Source organism: Myxine glutinosa, chromosome 9 (genome assembly GCF_964187855.1).
Source record: "Myxine glutinosa chromosome 9, kmMyxGlut1.1, whole genome shotgun sequence".
NCBI lineage: Eukaryota > Metazoa > Chordata > Myxini > Myxiniformes > Myxinidae > Myxine > Myxine glutinosa.
In genome coordinates this window covers 16,533,320-16,552,790 of record NC_136269.1, presented here as the reverse complement: position 1 = coordinate 16,552,790, position 19,471 = coordinate 16,533,320, and the positions used below count along the sequence as shown (strand labels likewise).

At 44.0% G+C, this 19,471-nt stretch overlaps 1 protein-coding gene across 1 annotated transcript; it reads left to right on the top strand.

The window, feature by feature from the left end:
- The first annotated feature begins 218 nt into the window (after positions 1-218).
- On the top strand, positions 219-19,192 carry RNF180 (ring finger protein 180). The gene is made up of 9 exons (XM_078785076.1): positions 219-258; positions 410-484; positions 614-692; positions 918-1,046; positions 1,634-1,697; positions 2,190-2,429; positions 8,357-8,567; positions 9,726-9,871; positions 19,048-19,192. The coding sequence occupies exons 1-9, from the start codon at positions 219-221 to the stop codon at positions 19,060-19,062; spliced, it is 999 nt and encodes a 332-aa protein (XP_078641202.1). The 3' UTR covers positions 19,063-19,192.
- Positions 19,193-19,471: the final 279 nt, after the last annotated feature.

Below are 19,471 nucleotides of genomic sequence, written 5' to 3'. Positions count from 1 at the left end.
AAACGTTAACAATGTTGTTAAAAGTTTATTTTGTGATTAATTGGAGTTATGTTGTTCAGAATTAAAAAAAGATATCAAGTTCAAGTGAATGACGACACGCCGTGATGGTTTCTACCAAAGATCGTACGCGGAGCTCCGCTTTTCAATCTTTGGTTTATACTTTCTGAACGTGAACTTCGCGGATCGCCATATGCAGATTCGCGACGGGCCCACGATCGATGTTTCTTCACGTGAACGCACCCGTTTGTTTGCGAACGGGTACGTTTTTCATGGAAGTCCTTCACGAACTTGCTGTCCATGTCTGACGTGCGACTGAAGGTGCTGCAGGAATGTGGAATTGATTGGTTTCATGCTTTAGCATTCGCTGTATCTGCATTGCCTGTTTGCTTCTGGGCTCCCACCCGCACAGAGCATCCACACACACGTAGCATCCATACACGTGATTGTGTGGACGTGTGGAATGTGGGACATTTGGTCAATTATAGTGAGATACTGTTTAGATTTTGATGATTTGCGTGTGAGATGATTTATCGGATGTTTATATGAATCGTTTCAAATAAAAAGCCTTCAATTTCTGATATTTCCCCTTTTCATTTGGGCCTCCCAATTGAAGTTCCGCCCGCAGGGCAGGTACCGTTGCTCGTCTTAAAAAGTCGTGGACAGATTTGGCCGAAACCTGGTGGAGAGGTTGGGTGTGCGGCAAGGAAGAATGGATTTAAATTTGGTGAAGATCCGGATCCGGATACCGGGATTTAAACATTTTTAAGCGATTCTTCACCGTTGAGTGATTCGGGCCAAAAACGATATGCAGCATGAAATTTGAAAAAGGTTGTGGACGAGGTATAACAAAACTTTGTGGATGAGTTGGGTTTGTGACGAGAACAAGCTGATTCGATTTTGGTTGATGTCGGATCCAGAACTAGCGCATCAGTTGATACAAAACGTAAACTGTTCAACCTGGCGGAGGTGTGCTCTCCATCGAGTACCGTTTCAGATGAGATGAGACTTCAGTTGCTGCTCTGTGACGAGATTCATTCCTCGCTCGTGTAACTATTACGTAAACACCATGACGTAAGAACACGTTCGGATTTTCTTATCTTACGCCATCAATAAAACACCCTTCATTAGTCATTCATGATTCATTCACTGTACCTAATTAATGCGAACACTATTCACTCTTCATGTGACTCGTACACTTCATGTGACCCAAAACACCACGAAGAACCAAAAAAACCCAAAGACCCTATAAAGACCTCAAATACCAATAAAGACTAAAGACCTAAAAAAAACACCACGAAGACCCAAAATACCCTGAAGATCCAAAATACCCCGAAGACCCAAAGGACCCTGAAGATCCAAACGATCCCAAAGACCCTTAAATAACCAGATGACTTAAAAGACCCAAAATACCTCAAATATCTAAAATACCCCAATACCCTTAAAGACCCAAAATACCCTGAAGATACAAAAGACCAAAAAGACCCAACATACCCCAAAGACCCTCAACGACTCCATAGACCCAAGCAAACCAAAACACCAAAAAGACCCAGAGGTCCCAGTGGACCCCAAATACCCAAATTACCCCGATGACCCAAAATACCCCAAATACCCTAAAATACCCCCAACGACCCAGAGGACCGAAAATACCCGTGGACTCCGAAATCCAGAGGACCCAAAAGACTCGGATGAACCAAAAGGTCCCGTGAAACCAGAAGACCCAAAAGACCGAGGACCCAAAGAACCCAAAAGACCCTGAGGACTCCGAAGACCGAAAAGAAGAGTAATTATGTCTCTTACATTGGAATTGTAGATGGTGGCTTGCAAACTGAACCTCAAGGGTGGTGGACAGAAGCGGTTTTTTTTTTTCATCACAATAAATACAAGGCGCATGAGGTGAAATTCACTGCTTGTAATGTTCAACGTGTGCAGAGTAAACCGAGTGTTCATTTACGTCTATCGGATGTCTAATAAATAAAGAAGATATAAGCACACCTGATACGAGGCCCAGGCTTCAGACTTTGGCACGATCACGAGGCTGCACTGTCAAATAAACTGTTCCAACCCGTCATTTTTGACGGGCCATATACTCGTTTTAAATAATATATTTACTAATCACATGGTTTGTGTCTTCCTCACCAATGTTTCATTTACTCATCACGTGGTTTGTATCTTCCTCACCAACCCCGTAGACCGAAGCTGTTGAACTTGGCCACAGATCTGCAGTAGATGCCTCTGGGCACAGTGATCAGCTCTCCCCCATTGAGTCGCTGCCACAAGATTCTGCCAATGACGCGGAATCTGGTGATGCGTCATTGACAAATAAGAAGAAGTCAAAATGCTGGAGGTGGTTCAGCAAGTGGAGAAAGTCTCGTGGGGCACAGAAGGTGGTGGACGATGATGCAAAAGATTCTCCCGTAACCACCGACAAGGTATCACAGTCGCCTTTTATATCGTACTTGGGAAAAATTACATTTAAAACCTTTGGAATTGGCTACATTGTGAGAGAAAATCATAAATTATGTAATATTATACAGTACAGGAATGGTGTTGGGGTTGTGGTGAATGTGGACATGACACAGACTTGATGGGCCAAATGACGTCCACCTGTTTCAAGGTTTCTGTGTATTTCTAATTTCATACCAGCAGAGGTTTTTGGTGTGTGTGTGTGTGTGCGTGGTGTGTGGTGTGCGTGCGCACGCGTGTGTGTGGCCGGATTTATTTAAGGACAACTGGGACACGTGCCTGGGGCCTCCACCACCCAACGGCCCATCCAGGATTATTTTCAGGATACATACAGGGCCTGTAGAAAGTCTACACCCCTTTTCAAAATGTGCACCTTTTGTTGCCTTATAGCCTGGAAATAAGTTGCATTAAACCAGACTTTTTCCACCTTTATTTACACATCGTAACCCACAACTTCCAAGTGAAAAACAAATTCTACAAATTTCAGAAAGTTGCTCAAAAAAAACAAAACGAGAATATCTTGGTTGGATAAGTGTCCATCCCCATGAGTTCATACTTGGTGGAAACACCTTTGACAGAAGCACCTCTTTCTGGTCCACTCAAGGACATTTATCTTTTTGTTCCTGAGCCCCTCCAGTGAAGCTTTGGTTGTGTGCTTCGGGTCGTTGTCATGCTGAAAGGTGAACTTCCGTCCCAATTTCAGCTTTCTTGCAGAAGGCAGCAGGTTTTCCTCTAGTATTTTTCTGTATTTTGCTCCATCCATTTTCCCTTCTATCCTGACATGTGCTCCAGTCCCTGCTGATGAGAAACATCCCCATAACATGATGCTGCCACCACCATGCTTCACAGGAGGGATGGTGTACTTTGGGTGCTGTTGGGTTTGCGCCAAACATAACATTTTGCATTTAGGCCAAAAAGTTCCATCTTGGTTTCGTCTGACCACAGAACGTTAATTTTTTTAGATATTTTTTTGTATACAGAATCGAGGCTCGTGTAAGAGCAAACACATTGAACATGAAAACATGCACAGATACATAAAACATGCAATGAAGGGAGCGGGAGACACGATGGGGAGAGAGATGGAAGCGCAACAACAGTGGAGAACAGGGACGTTGGTAGATATGTGGAAGGGAGAGGGCTGGGGAGGAGGGAGGCGTACACGGTATAACGCAAATGAACACGACGAGGAATTTCAGGAAAGAACTTGGGGATTCAAAGAGGCGGACTTGGGGTGTTTTAATTGGGGTAGAAAAGGTCAAGGTTTTGGATGGGGGAAGATAAGAGATCGTGTTGAACAGCTGTTTTAAAGACCTGGAGGGAGGTGTGGGATTGAAGAAAGTGTGAGAGTTTGTTCCAGAGGTGCGAGAAAAGAGGAATAAAAGATTGAAGGTGGGCAGGGAGCCTAGATTTTGGCAGTTTTACCATCAGAGGGTTGCTGTCAGATCTTGTGCGACCTGTAGGAATATTTGGGGGACAAAGCCCAGAGAGAGCTAGGGGAGCAAGGCCGGAGAGGAGTCGGTAGAAGACAGAAAGACCACCTACCTGCCTGCGGTGAGTGAGTAAAAGGCCCTCGGAGAAAGCTTCATCGCGGCAGATTCCAATGATTCTGAAAGCTTTGGTTTCAACAGCGTGAAGCCGAGCTCGGTGTGAGGCAGGAGTACCGGCCCATAGGGAAGAACAGTATTCCATTGAGCTACGGATGAAAGCCTTGTATGAGGTGAGGAGCACGACGGAGGATGCCCAGTCGGCAACTCGCTTTGGAGGCCAGCTTGGAAATGTGGTTTTCCCAAGAAAGATCATGGCAGATATTGAGACCCAAAAGCTTGAGCGACAGAACTTCTTGGAGAGGATTGTTGAGAAAGTAGATGGGAGGGTTGTCCAGTCGATCTTTTCGGAGAGACATAGTAAGAGTGTGAGATTTGTCAGGATTGAAAGACATGTTCCACTTGTTTGACCAGTCTGTGATTTTGTCCAGGTCTTCAAAGAGTGAGGAGGCTGCAGACTGCCGATCTGAGGGAAGAGGAATGGAGCGGCAGAGAGTGGAGTCATCAGCAAAGAGATAGAGAGGATTTTCCAGAGAGTCGGAGAGATCATTGATAAAGACCAGAAAAAGCACAGGGCCCAGAACACTGCCTTGGGGAACTCCAGCCTGAACAGGAAGGGGAAATGAGAGAAATCCATTCAGGGCCACACGTTGACTACGACCACAGAGGAAGTCCGCAAGCCATGCATGGAGATTTCCATGGATACCATAGGAGGAGAGTTTGGTGAGCAGAGCTGGGTGCCAGACCGTATCGAAGGCACGTGATATATCAAGGGAGACAGCTCTGATTTCCTGTTTGGCATTGAGGACTTCCATCCATTGTTGAGACAGTAGAAGCAGCATGTCCAGAGTAGAATGACCTGGTCTGAATCCAAATTGATGATCAGAGATCAAGCCATTGGAGAAGACGCAGGATTTGATATCCGAAGCAATGATGGATTCCATGACTTTGATGATAATTGGGAGCAGGCTGATTGGTCTGCAGTTGCAAGGATCTGTTTTTGCACCTTTTTTGTGTAAAGCGGTGATGTTGGCTGATTTCCAGGATGCTGGCACATGACCTTGAGCAAAAGAGGGTGAAAAGAACAGAGAGAGGGTAAGATAGAGCGGCAGAGCAGGATTTTAGGACCTGTGGGCTGATGCCGTCTGGTCCAGTTGCAGAATCAGAGTCGAGGTTTGACAAAAACTTCTCCACCTTGTCAGGAGAGAAGGACACAGAGTCCAGGAGCAGTTGGGTTCGACTGGGTAAGGTGGGAACAGAGAGAGATGGGGTTGGGACACAAGATTTTGAGGCAAACACAGAGTTGAGGCATTCGGCTTTGTCACGTGTGGTGTCAACTGTGTAGCCATTTGAGGTAAGGGAGGGGATGGAGGGGGAACAAACACCAGAAACGGATTTGACCAGACGCCACCAGGATTTGGAGGAAGGAGACAGGTTTGAGAGTTCATACTTGAGTGTGGAGAGATAGTGCTTCCTGGCACTCCTGAGGGTAGGCACACACTTGTTCCGAGCTTGGTGGAAGGAACTGAGATTGCCTTCAGTTGGATTTGCCTTCCAAGAGGCAAAGGCAAGTTGTTTCGGGGCAACTGCCTCACCACAAGATTCAGTGTACCATGGATGGGAGGAAGGGTAAGACAACTGAAGATGAGATGGGATAAATCTATGCATGAGAGAGAGAGCAGTTTGCTTTGGAAGAATTCCCAGGAAGAATTGATGTCGGAGGCAGTGGAGATGGGAGACCAGTCCAGATGATTGATGGCTGCTTGGAGACCGTGCCAGTCGGCCCGAGTGAGATGCCAGACTCGTCGACGCTGAGGAGGCTCTCTGAGAATGGCCAGAGAGATGTCTGCTTTAACAAGCACATGATCAGAAGAACTGATTGGAGCAGAAGAAGAGCAGCAGACATTTGCAGGGAAGTTTGTCATAACCAAGTCTAGAAGAGAAGATACTCGATTGGCTGAGATCCGGGTCAGGAAATTGACAGATTGTGTCAATCCCAGTGAGTCACAGAAGTCCTTTGCTGAGGTGCCATGGCTGGTGAGAGAGGAACCCACACCCAGCTAGCTGGCATGATGACAGTTGAAGTCGCCACATATGAGGAAGAGAGAGTTGGGATGAGTGGATATAAGTTGGTCCATGTTGTCGGACAGTGAAATGTAAATGGAGTCATCACTGTTTGGAGGATGGCACAGAACACATATGAACAAAAGGTGGGAGCGGAGAGGCAGCCATAGCCAGAGGTACTCCTGGGGGTGAGGCGGAGAGAGGGCAGTGCAAGGAGAGTGAGGAAGAGAGTTTTTGATAAGGATAGCAACCTCACCACCAGGACGAAGCTCAGGTCTATCATACCGGAGGAGGGAGTAACCAGGAAGAGATATTAAGGAATCGGAGACATCTTGAAGGAGGAAAGTTTCTGTTAAGCAGATCAAGTCGGGATTGTCAGAAGCAACCTGTATGGAGAGATCAGTCAGGTTTGAGCGAAGGCCCCGGATGTTTGAGGTCCATACCGTTAATGAAGAGAGAGAGGGGGAGCATCGGGTACAGGACAGGGGAGTGGTGGGGCAGGGTAAGATGAAGGATGAGAGGGGGAGGTAGGGAGAGCAGTTGATCGTGTGTCAGAGATTACAGAAGAGTTACAAGAAAGGGAAGGATGAGGAGGATGAAAGGTTTGATGGTGATGGGATGAGGCACAGTGAGGGGTTGTTTGAGGGGGGAAGGCAGTGGAAAGTAGAAGGTTGGGGGAGGTGGAGGTATGAGATAGAAGGGAGACGAAGTGGGGAGGAGGCAGCTTTGAGGAGGAGGGGGGAGAAGGGAGAATTGGAGAGGAATGGTATGAGGGGGAGATTTGAATGGGAGGGGTCAGGGGGGAGTTTTGAAGGGGAGGAGAGAGGGGGGAGTTTTGGAGGGGAGGGGCAAGGGGGGAGTTTTTTGAGTAATGGCTTCCTTCTTGCCGCCCTACTGCACAGGCCAGAGTTGTGGAGTGCTTGGGATATTGTAGTCACACGCACACAGTGACCAATCTTTGCCAAAAAGGCCTGTAAATCTTTCAAAGTTGCCATTGGCCTCTTGGTGGCCTCTCTGATCAGTCTCCTCCTTGCTTGGTCATCCAGTTTGGAGGGACGGCCTGATCTTGGCAGGGTCTTGGTGGTAGCATACGCCTTCCACTTCTTAATGATCGTCTTGACTATGAAATATTTTTATACCTATCCCCTGATCTGTCTCTCCACAACTTTATCCCGGAGGTCTTTTGAAGGCTCCTTGGTGCTCATGGTGGAGTCTTTTCTGTGAAATGCACTACCCAGCAGAGAAAACCGACAGGAACAGCTGATTTTATTCTGATATTAATCAGAATCACTACAATTTGACACAGGTGGAGGCCGATTAACTTGGTGTGTGATTTGGAAGGTGATTGGTTACACCTGAGCTAATTTGCAATTGCTATAATTATGAGGAAGGTGGACACTTATCCAATCAATATATTCTAGTTTTGCATTTTCAATCAAGTAAAAAATCTGTAGAATTTGTTTTTCATTTGGAAGTTGTGGGTTACGATGTGTAAATAAAGGTGTAAAAAGTCTGATTTAATGCATTTTAATTCCAGGATATAAGTAAACAAAAGGTGAAAATTTGAAAAGGGGGTGTAGACTTTCTGTAGACACTGTGCATCTACAAAATAACCCAACTGGGGTTTTTGATTGGATGTTTGGACGGATGGACTAATTCATAAATCCGAGGCCTTAGCATGTCCAGACAGACCTCAGGCTTTTGGCCTTCAGGCCTCGAATAGCTTCCTTCTCCGAAGAGATTGTGTTGTGTTGGTGTTGTTGTTGACGACTTCTTGTTGTTGTTATGAAGGCAATGTTGAGGTAATTTTTTCAGAGCAATCCTATTATTGGAGGTGTAGTTGTTGTTGTGAAAGCCACCACCACCCATGTGTGCACTGGGGCCTCCACCACCATAAACCCGTTGCTATGTGTGTGTTACGTTATGTTGTGGGGGATTGGAGAAACAGCGGCTCTTTGTATGATCGTCCATCTTGGTTTTTAGGCCAATGTGCCTTTGTCAGGCTTTTCACGGCTTTGGAAAAACCCGACACTTTGGGATTCTGATTCAAGATCACGTGTTGAATTAATGAAAAAAAAGGTGGAAGACATCAAACATTGATGTGATGCTTGATTTTTTTTAACCCTTTGTTAATTAAAAGGCGTTTTTAAATCACAGACCATTCATCATTTATCACCAATTCTGGATCTCGATGCTCCCAATGTTGTTAGTTTCAGGATAAAAATAGAATATTTCCACAACATTGTTCAACGACCGTGAGTGATTCATTTATCTTGTGAGTGCAGGTGGAACCAAACACAATCCAGAAGGAGAACGAGCATCTGGAGTATCTCACCTGTCCCATTTGCCTTGACATCGCAGTTGGGCCGCACAAGTACCTTCCCTGTCACCATGTTTATTGTGTGTCGTGCCTGCAAAGAGTGCGTCGTCACAACACCGGACAGGTGCACTGTGCGCTTTGTCGGAGCCCCGTGACGCATGAGATATTCTGCCGAGGTAACCATCAGGAATGGAAGATTACCAATTGCTGCTTTCATAGTTACCTTGTTTTTATTACAACTACTTTCTTCTTTCAACTTTCTTCTTTCAACTTCCAACTTCTTTCCTGGAAGTCCTGGCAGTGTCCATATGTTTTATGCCTCCCCCCCCCCCAAAGCCCTCTCCCTCCCACTGATCTCTCGATGTCCCTGCTCTCAGATGTTGTGTTTGTGTTCCTCCGCCTCTCACCCCATCGTGTCTATGGCTCCCCATGTTATATGTTTAATGTGTCGGTTTGTCTTTCTGTGTGATTAATGTTCGCTCTTTCACGAGCGGTAGACACGATGGGGCGAGAGGGGGAGGAACACAAACGCAACATCTGAGAGCAGGGACATCGAGAGATCAGTGGGAGGGAGAGGGCAAAACAAAATCAAATGGATCTTGTATACAAAAAAAAACAAAAAAACTAGGTGTGCATGTCATCTGGTCGTTTCGATGACCATTCTTAATCAAATGACGGCAAGTTGTACTTCATAAACATATTGCATGTGTATCTGTGAATCTCATTGAGGATGTAAAATGAAGTGAAACGTAAAAAATGTTGTTTTATAATACATTATAGCTGTTGTTGTGGTTTGTGTGCTTCTTCTGTGTCGGTCACGCTTTTTTCCATAAACAAGACCGGAAGTCTAACAGCGGCTTAGCCGGGCTTGTAAAATATTATAAACCACAAACACGTATGATTAGCTTTTTAAACAGTCGCTGATGGTGTTTATAACATAAAACAAAGAAATTTGGAGCAAGCCCGACATCCATGAGGTAAGTTTTACTTACAGAACTGAGCGAAGATCTACTCTAATCTATATACCCCATAAGGGCTGGAGGTGTGCTCATTTACCAAGCAGCTAGCTAGCGCTTGCCAAGCCAGCCGTTCCTTACCGGTTTTGAATGGAGTTCTTGCTCGAATGTTTAAACCACTTGGCGATCTCTCCACAAGATACTTGATAAATGAACACACACCCAATGTTCTTGAGACCCGACCATAGATCGTCTGTAATCTATTTACCCCAAAGATGAATGACCTTTCCTGCCACTCTCAAAGTGAGCAGGTGTTTACACCGTAATGACATCATATATATACGTGTGACCTTGATTGCCACCTGTTTCCCACTTCAGACCTCGACATCGAAGCTCGAAAAGCTTTCCCAGGTGAGTACTTCCCTCAATATCTTCGGGTCAAAGAATCAACACCTCACCTTGGAGGAGGATTCATGCATGACCTGAACATTCGTCGCGCATATCGACAATGGAATGCTGCCAAGGTAAGGTACCATGAGGAAGTAAAATGTTTTGGATTACTTTGCACAAGATATTTGATAAAGTTAGAGGTTATATTATTTATTTGTTTTGGCAAGTGGAAAATCAGACTGTGAGGTGTACACATGAATGGGTGAGACGAATAAGCATACATGTGACAGACAATGTTCATTATACAGATGAAATAAATCATTCCAGTTGCCCATGAGGTTCACCATTCGGTGATGATGGGTAACCAGCTGTCGTAAACTGGAGGGCCTCATTCACATCCTGAAGGCCTGAACGGTCCAGGTGCGGGAACCCTTTCATCACCACCTTATCAGTCTAATTCTTACCTTCCACAAGGAAACCATCCTCCATCCAATCCCTTCAAGCATTCTTGTGAGACACTTTCCTTTCTCATTCCAGCAGGTGGAACAATTTGTTGGTCTGGTGACGTCATCAAATTCCCAGTCTCAAATATCCAAAGCCCACATAACGTCCTATACTAAGGCTTCTAGCCTGTGGTAAGGCCTATAACACCAAGCAAGAGACAAGGAGTGGATGCAAAGAGGGCCGGTCTTGGTACCCTTTCAAGGCCGGAGTTTTTTTTGTAGACAGAGTGAAGTCTCGTGGAAGGGATATAACAAATAATGTATCGGGACGCACCTGAAGAAAAGGAACATGAGAGAGAGGAAGGTACCAACCGCAGGATAGAAGGACAAAATAGAGGACGGGGGTCGGGGGGACTTCCTATTTGAACAATTAGAATGTTAATACGTCTATAAAGTATGTACAATGAGAATGTGAATACGTCTATAAAGTATGTACAATTAGAATGTGGATACGTCTATAAAGTATGTACAATTAGAATGTGGATACGTCTATAAAGTATGTTCAATTAGAATGTGAATACGTCTATAAAGTATGTACAATTAGAATGTGAATACGTCTATAAAGTATGTACAATTAGAATGTGAATACGTCTACAAAGTATGTACAATTAGAATGTGAATACGTCTATAAAGTATTTACAATTAGAATGTGAATACGTCTATAAAGTATGTACTGTTACGGTTCGCGGACAAGATGTTACTTTGGCCGAGCGGGCGAGCGGAGGTCATCCCGCGACCGTTACAGTTACCCCAGCTTACCCCGATTCACCCGAGCGTTGGCCAGATCGCGCCACAGATATTCAATTTGGAAAAGACAAAGACGACGGATGTGAAAAGGAAGAAAAAGCGGAAGACAGAAAAGGTTTGAAATACGATTGTAATTTATTACTATTTACAGGCTCAAAATAACCAAGGAGAGAGAAAGATAATAAAATAATATACAGAAGGGATCAAGATGACACAGTGCAAATTTAGCTTAACTACTGCCTTAATTAATAAACCCCAGGACAGAACAAACAGAACACGGACTCACTCGGGGAATGATGATAGGAATGGCGGAGGTGGATGGCTGGGGAGGGAGGCAGGCACGGAGCTGGCTGGAGCTTGATCCCGCACGGGACGTCGGGCTGGACCTCGACGGCCGCTGATGCCACCGATCCTGTCGTGTGCGCGGGATCACGGGTCGGAACTGCTTGGTGGAGCCGACGCGCTGGTGGGGGGGGGGGGGGGGGGTCTGGCGTGACGGGTTCTCTCCTCTCCCTTTCTTGGTCCAACCACTCTTCACCACCGACCACTACTCTTGCAATCACTGCCGACTCAACTCACAACCAACCAACTCTCTTCAACCACCACCAACTCTCTTCTTGCGCGTCTCAGTCAAAGCTCATCTCTGCCAAAGCTTGTCTCAGCTTCTCTTTTGGGAGCGTCGCGCTGCGGATTTTAGCTGCGGTCACGCCTGCTCATTCCCTCCTCTCAGCGCCTCTCTTTAAAAGCGCAGCCTCTTCTCATCTCAATGCTCAGTACTCATCTCTTTCTTCTTCAAAGCTCGTCTGCTTGGGGAGCGTCGCGCTGCGGGTTATATAGGCCCCGCCCCTCAACCTTTTCGAACCTCCCCCAAGCGTTCTCTCTCCGCCCTCTCAAGCCGAACCCCTCGTTCTGGGTTGGATGAGCGGGGCTGACTTACTCCTCCCCTCTATGACGAGGGGGAGACACGCCTTTCTTCCCCGTCCTTGCCTCGTGGCCAATGGCGGCTATTGGAGGGTGTGTAATTGGCCCTTGAGGCCTGGCAATGATGAGAGGGGAAATGGAGGTTTTTGGGAATGGGGATGAAGGATGAAGGGAATCTATTTCTTTTACTTGGTGCAATGGAGTGTCATTTTAATGGAAAACAAGGCCTTATCCTGAAACACATAATAAGGAAATAAGCTACTGAACAGGGATATTATCGTGTCCTTCAATGCATGCTTGTGGAATTAACTACCGGGACGCCCTTTGACCTTTATACAACTGACTGGAGGCAGGAAGGCGACATTTTACCACACTTTACTATTCAATACACACAATAAAAAAAACCAATCCTCATATCCGCAACAGTACAATTAGAATGTGAATACGTCTATAAAGTATGTACAATTAGAATGTGGATACGTCTATAAAGTATGTCCAATTAGAATGTGGATACGTCTTTAAAGTATGAACAATTAGAATGTGGATACGTCTGTAAAGTATGCACAATTAGAATGTGAATACTTCGATAAAGTATGTACAATTATAATGTGAATACGTCTATAAAGTATGTACAATTAGAATGTGAATACGTCTATAAAGTATGTACAATTAGAATGTGAAAACGTCTCTGAAGTATGTACAATTAGAATGTGAATACGTCTATAGAGTATGTACAATTAGAATGTGAATACGTCTATGAAGTATGTACAATTAGAATGTGAATACGTCTGTAAAGTATGTACAATTAGAATGTGAATACGTCTATAAAGTATGTACAATTAGAATGTGAATACGTCTATAAAGTATGTACAATTAGAATGTGAATACGTCTATAAAGTATGTACAATTAGAATGTGAATACGTCAAGAAAGTATGTGCAATTAGAATGTGAATACGTCTTTAAAGTATGTGCAATTAGAATGTGATTACGTCTATAAAGTATGTACAATTAGAATGTGAATACGTCTGTAAAGTATGTACAATTAGAATGTGAATACGTCTATAAAGTATGTACAATTAGAATGTGAATACGTCAAGAAAGTATGTACAATTAGAATGTGAATACGTCTGTAAAGTATGTACAATTAGAATGTGAATACGTCTATAAAGTATGTACAATTAGAATGTGAATACGTCAAGAAAGTATGTACAATTAGAATGTGAATACGTCTGTAAAGTATGTACAATTAGAATGTGAATACGTCTATAAAGTATGTACAATTAGAATGTGAATACGTCAAGAAAGTATGTACAATTAGAATGTGAATACGTCTATAAAGTATGTACAATTAGAATGTGAATACGTCTATAAAGTATGTACAATTAGAATGTGAATACGTCTTTAAAGTATTGTCCTGTCCGTGCCGACAAACACCGGTCTCACAGCGTATATGTATATGTAGCATTATATTTAAAATGTTGTGGACGGATTATGACAAAATGTGGTGGACGAGTTGGGTCGGTGACATAAACAAGTCGATTATGTTTTGGTTCAGTTCCCGCGTATCATTGGGATATGAAATGGAAACTGTTCACCTTAGCGGAGGTATGCGCTCTCCCGAGTGCCGTTCTTGTTGTATTTCAGTTTTGTTGAAAAATCACTTATTCCCCAAAATCCATCAACCCCACCCTCTAACCACAGTACCACAACCATTTAATGCGCAGTCCGAACTGCAGGTGAATCGGTGGGAGAGGGAAATGGTCACATTCACTTGGGAGCAGTCACATGGCCATTCCCAAAACATTTGAGTTCGGAAACAGTCGACAGACAAAACACTTGATGGTAATGGGAACAGCTCAGGTAGACATCTGGGAATGCGATTGCCGCAACCCGCAATGTCCGCAGGACGGCTGCAGCTGCTGCTGTTTGTTCAGATTGTTGTTTTTCGTGCCCCCTATTTCACAGCTTCATTAAATCTTCGAGGACCCCCTCCTCGCCACTCCACCTCATCACACCTTCATTAACACCCACCCAGAATGTACTCGCACCCTCACCCAATGCCCATTACACCTTCGTCAACTCCCACCTTCCTCACCTTACCCCCATTGCGGCTCCTCCTTGGGTTCTCCGGGTTCCTTCTCCCTGACCCATCGTGACCTTCCGCTCCAGTCTAACCCGCAGTGAAATTTGCACTGCATGGTCTTCCCAAATCCACCGATCCTTACTCATTACGTCATTCCGAAATGCTTACCTCACTCCTTCGTGATCCTTCCCCGTTTCCCACATTACCTGCCAATGTAATCACAAATGAAACAAGATCGAAGAAGATGGCACGCCATCGCAAATCCCCACGCTGCCCATCGAAAGCGAAGTTTAAAAATGGCTAAACGTTCCACCAGGAATGACACAAGATCAAATTTTGAGTTAAAATAAAACACATCTTCCGTTTTGACCCCAGTGACCCCAAGTCTCCACCTCTTGGGGCATAAACTGGGAGTCAAATCCCCAAAAAACAACATATTTCAGGTATCCCCTGATGTTGATTTTATAGACAAAGTTTCATTTAAAAAATGTTTTTAATGTGCCCGTAATTGAAGACCTGAGTGGAAGAAGTTCTTGAGTAACATTCTTGGGACAAAAAGATCAGTCCACCATTACGCAAACACATTTCGAGAAATGCCCATTTTATTGAAGGCTCCACTCGTGGTGATCAAGAAAAATCTGTTTACATAATCATTTGATAAACACCGAGATCTTCTACACAGGGTTATACATATTTCACAATTTGTTTGAAAACCCACATTTCACAAAAGGAACTGTCAGCTGAGATTTATTGCAATGTTGAATCAGGTACACGCTGATTGGTAGAAAACATTAATTTATATTTCTACTTCTACAACTCTCCACAAATTCAATCACTGCATATCCTGTTCAGAATATCGGAGTAGGGGGGTTGGGGGGGATGGTGGGGAGCGGGGGGGGGGGGGGGGGATCTGGCTTTTTCTACATTGAGCAACAACAAAACGTTGGAAACATTTTGTTGGATATAAAGTTGGTGCAGACACAACATGCATTGAAAGGTTGTTTGAACGTCCAATGGCAAAGGGACACCTTTGGTCTCCTTTGGCTTTTACAGCCGGCTGACAGGAAGACAACGACCAATGGACGGCACGTGGCAGCCTCTCCCAGGCAGCAGGAAGGTCGAGCCTGCGCTTTCTTACAACATAAATCACAAGCCATAGGTGTACCGATATCACGATCCCACGTGCACCGTGTCCAGCTGGAATGCGGTTCGGTGCAAATGCAGAATCGAGGTGAAGACCTCAGATGGGTTTTCCTTCTGGAGACACGACCTTATTACAGGCTAGCTTTTCTGCTAGAGCACAGCGATCCTGAATATCATCCAGCCCGTTCACCTGCCATTCGTGCTTGATGCCTATAATGTGAGATCGACGGCCATAGGCAAGTAATCTGTTCGGATTTGATCTGAATTCCAGGACTACCAGCGCACCAACCACTCAGTAAAAACTGTGCATCACTTAACAATGAAATAACTGAAAACAATTCATGAGAGTTGGATTTTACATACCTGTGAATTTCCTTTTGATCACACTTTTCGAACTTGCATAAATCATTTTGCTCTTAAGAAGAGCAGAATCTGGTGCCCTAAAGAAGAAACGAGCATCTTAGGGCCTATCGACAAAATAAGTATGCAAACATGACTCCTTCTCCATCTACCTACCCCCAAGATTAATCCACACCCAAGTTCTGCATCTGATTCTGTCAGAGGACCATACCTAAGTTGATCATCTCAGATAGCGTCTGTGGTTCCTTAGCAACCCATCGTGCTGCCGAGTTATTTGCGGCCATCGGCTACAAGATCAAAGGTTGGGAAGCGGGTCCGAGAGGGGCTGTTCATGACCGGGTTGGCATACCCACGCACCATCAATAGCCAACCTCCCTGGATGTGACCGCAAGATAAAACTTGATCGAACATTGCAGAGAAGGATTGGTCAAATAATGGAGGAAGCACCTTGATCAACTGCCAAACAGATTCAAGCTTACCTTCAGACATAAGGTACAACAGTTTCAACAGTACAATGAAAGGGGGTTCTATGGTAGGAGACCCAGGAGGACCCCACTGCTGAGGGCAAGACATAAAGCCCAAATGGAGCTTGCCAAAACACACCTAAACAAAACAAAATCCTTCTGGGAGAATGTCCAATGGACAGATGAGACAAAATTAGAGCTTTTTGGCAAAGCACATCATCTCAATGTTTACAGAAAACAAAATTATGCCTTCAAAGAAAAGAACACCTTCCCTACAGTCAAACATGGAGGAGGTTCAGTGATGTTTTGGGGTTGCTGTGCTGCCTCTGTTACTGAGTGCCTTGAATGTGTGCATGGCATCATGAAATCAGGAGATCACCAAGGCATTTTGGAGCGCAATGTTCAACCTCGTGTCAGAAAGCTGTGTCTCCGTCGAAGGTTATGGGTCTTGCAGCAGGACAATGACCCCAAATACACTTGAAACCTCCCCCTGCCCCCACCGCCCCCCCCCCCCTGTGGGGAGATCTCAAAACAGCAGTTGGGAGAAGGCACCCTTCAAATCTGGGAGAACTGGAGCAGTTTGCACAAGAAGAGTGGATCAAACTGACAGTAGAGAGGTGGAGGAAGCTCATTCATGGCTACAGGAAGCGCTTGACTGCAGTTATTTTGTCCAAAGTCTGTGCTACCAAATATTAAGTCGAGGGTGTCAATACTTTGTCAATGCCATTTCTTTTTATTTTGTGATTTAAAAGGATATATTTAGTTCTGAATTAAAAAATAAAGGTTCTGCAACATTAACAGTGAAATAAAGAATGATGGAGACCAAATACTTCAGTCAATTTCAACTTATTTTTGGAGAAAATTGTGAGTTATTTGAAAAAAGTGCAAGGGTGCCAATATTTTTGGCCACGACTATGTATTGCAAAGCAATTGTCGCTCTTTTCTATCCACACCTTATTCAAAAACATCTCAATCAAATGCTGAACATTTTACGGTTTGTATCCCACTGATAGGTCAGATCTGGATCCGACATGAACCAAAATCTAATCCGCTTGTTCTTGTCACTTACGCAACTCATGCACCTAATTTTGTCATAATCCGTCTATAACTTTTTGAAATTCATGCAAAATATCGTTTTTAGCCCTATCACTCAATGGTGAAGAATCACTTAAAAACTAGAACGCCACTCAGTGGAGCGCATACTCCCGCCGTGGGTCAAGTTGGAATAGTACGATTTCACAAAAGTTTGAGGGAGTAGTTCAGTGACAACACAAGACAAGACAACACAAGACAAGACAACACAAGACAAGACAACTCAAGACAAGACAACACAAGACAGACACTGCACACATATATATTTAGAATATATCGAAGATAATGTTAAAAAAACAAAACAAGGAATTTCACTTCCATTTTCGGATTCAGCGTCCAATTCCATATAAGTGAGTGTATTTTGAGGCATGTGCGACTTCAAATAAAATTGTAAGCCAGGAAAACGTTCGTTTCATTCCTGAGGGATACAACATGTAAAACTGGCCCAAACGTGAAAACAAAACTCGCTCATTTTAAGTCGTGCAAGCTAATGCGACCACTCATTCTTCTGGGAAGAATCCCGTGCACATGCTGGTCACACTTATAAGTCACCTAAGTCTTTATAAGTTCATCAAATACTGACACCGTGATTGACATTCGCTGAGGTAAATGTTGATATCTCTTCTGAGGTAAAAAACAAATCAAAACAAAAAACAGTTTTAAAGCATTATACGCATCAAACGATACATTTTATGAAACGGGGAAACCTAATACACACTTTGGTCGTTTTAATATGACAGAATATGTCTTTATTAGAAGAAAAAAAAAAGAACCTTGAAGACGACGCTGCTAACAAAATACACCGCTCTAACGCATAACCACGAGTTTAAACTACATTTACAACAAATATGAAAACTATTTTCATATCACAATGTTAAATATAGAATATATGGAAGATAGTTGAAAAAAAATGAGCCCTCTCTTCCAATGGTAAACAATCCTTCAAAAAATTCCTGGATCCAGAATAATATCCTGAGCTTCACCAAAAACTAATCAATTCTTCCTTATCTCAAGGGCAATCATCCCACCAACTTTCATCCAAATCCGTTCAGAACATTTCCAGATATCTTGTTCACGAACACACACACACACACACACACACACGCACACGCAAACGCACACACACACGGACACGCACACATGCATTACTCCCTGGCGGGAGTAATTAAATAACTCTCGTATCCAGATCTGTATTCGGATCTTCACCAAAGTTGAATCGATTTCCACACCCAACCTGTCTACCGTGTTTTCTCCAGAATCCGTGCATACATTTTTGAAAGTTCTCCTATTGCTTTGAGATATCGTATCATTGTTTGCCCTGTCTCAATGGTGAAGAATCACATAAAAACATTCTTGATCCGGTTCCGGATCCTCACCAAAATCTAATCATTTCGTCATTGTCACATATCAAACCTCTCCACCAAATTTCATCTGAATCCGTCCACATTGAGATATTTTGTTCACAGACACACACACAAACAAACAGACAGGGGTGGAAACATAACCTCCATCCACCCTCAAGGGGAGAGGGGAGGGGCAAGGGGGAGTTTAGGAGGGGAGGGTAAAGGGGGAGATTTGGAGGGGAGGGAAAAGGGGGGAGTTGAGAAAGTGGATGATTAATGAAAGATGAACATTGATAACAAATTGGGTTTATTGTGATTTTCAAGTTAGAGATCCGTTTAAGAATGATAGAGGAGGGGTGGAATGAATGTGAATTTAGATTTTAGAGCATGTTGTGAAGAAGAATTACAAGAGATTGAATTTTTTTTTGAAGTGGAATGAGTTGAAGAGGAAATTGAAAAGAGCCTTTTGAATAGGAAGAAAAACAGCATGTTGTAATATACCACTGAATAAAACACTGCAGGGGAAAGTTTAAACATATTTAAACAGAACCGTGAAGAACCACCTTATATTCACAAAAATACCAATGGGGAGAGGGAGGAGGGGGGACTTTACACATGTTCCACTTGTTTGACCAGTTTGTGATATTATCCAGGTCTGCGTAGAGTGAGGAGGCTGCAGACTGCCGATCTGATGGATGAGGTATGGAGCGGAAGAGAATGGAGTCATCAGCAAAGCCAGAGAGGATTTTCCAGAGTCGGAGAGATCATTGATGAAGACCAGAACACTGCCTTGAGGAACTCCAGCCTGTTTACAAAAAAATATGTTTACCATCTGTGTAGTACTTATAAAATAACTAGTGGGGTCACCTGTGGAGGTGGGGGGGGGGGGGGGTGGGTAACACACACGGGGGGTGGGGTGGGTCACACACACCTCGTTTTTTCATTTGTGTCATATTCACAGACACACACACACACACACACACACACACACACACACACACACACACACACACACACACACACACACACACCCACACACATACACATCTCGTTTTTTCCTTTTTTGTTCCTCACAAT

Bases quoted from the DNA above. Each gene is read 5' to 3' on its own strand.
- RNF180 (XM_078785076.1), top strand. From the start codon at position 219: ATGTTTCTTCACGTGAACGCACCCGTTTGTTTGCGAACGG. The intron at 259-409 runs GTACGTTTTTCA...CCACCCGCACAG, and splicing joins ACCCGTTTGTTTGCGAACGG to AGCATCCACACACACGTAGC. The intron at 8,568-9,725 runs GTAACCATCAGG...TTCCCACTTCAG, and splicing joins GCATGAGATATTCTGCCGAG to ACCTCGACATCGAAGCTCGA.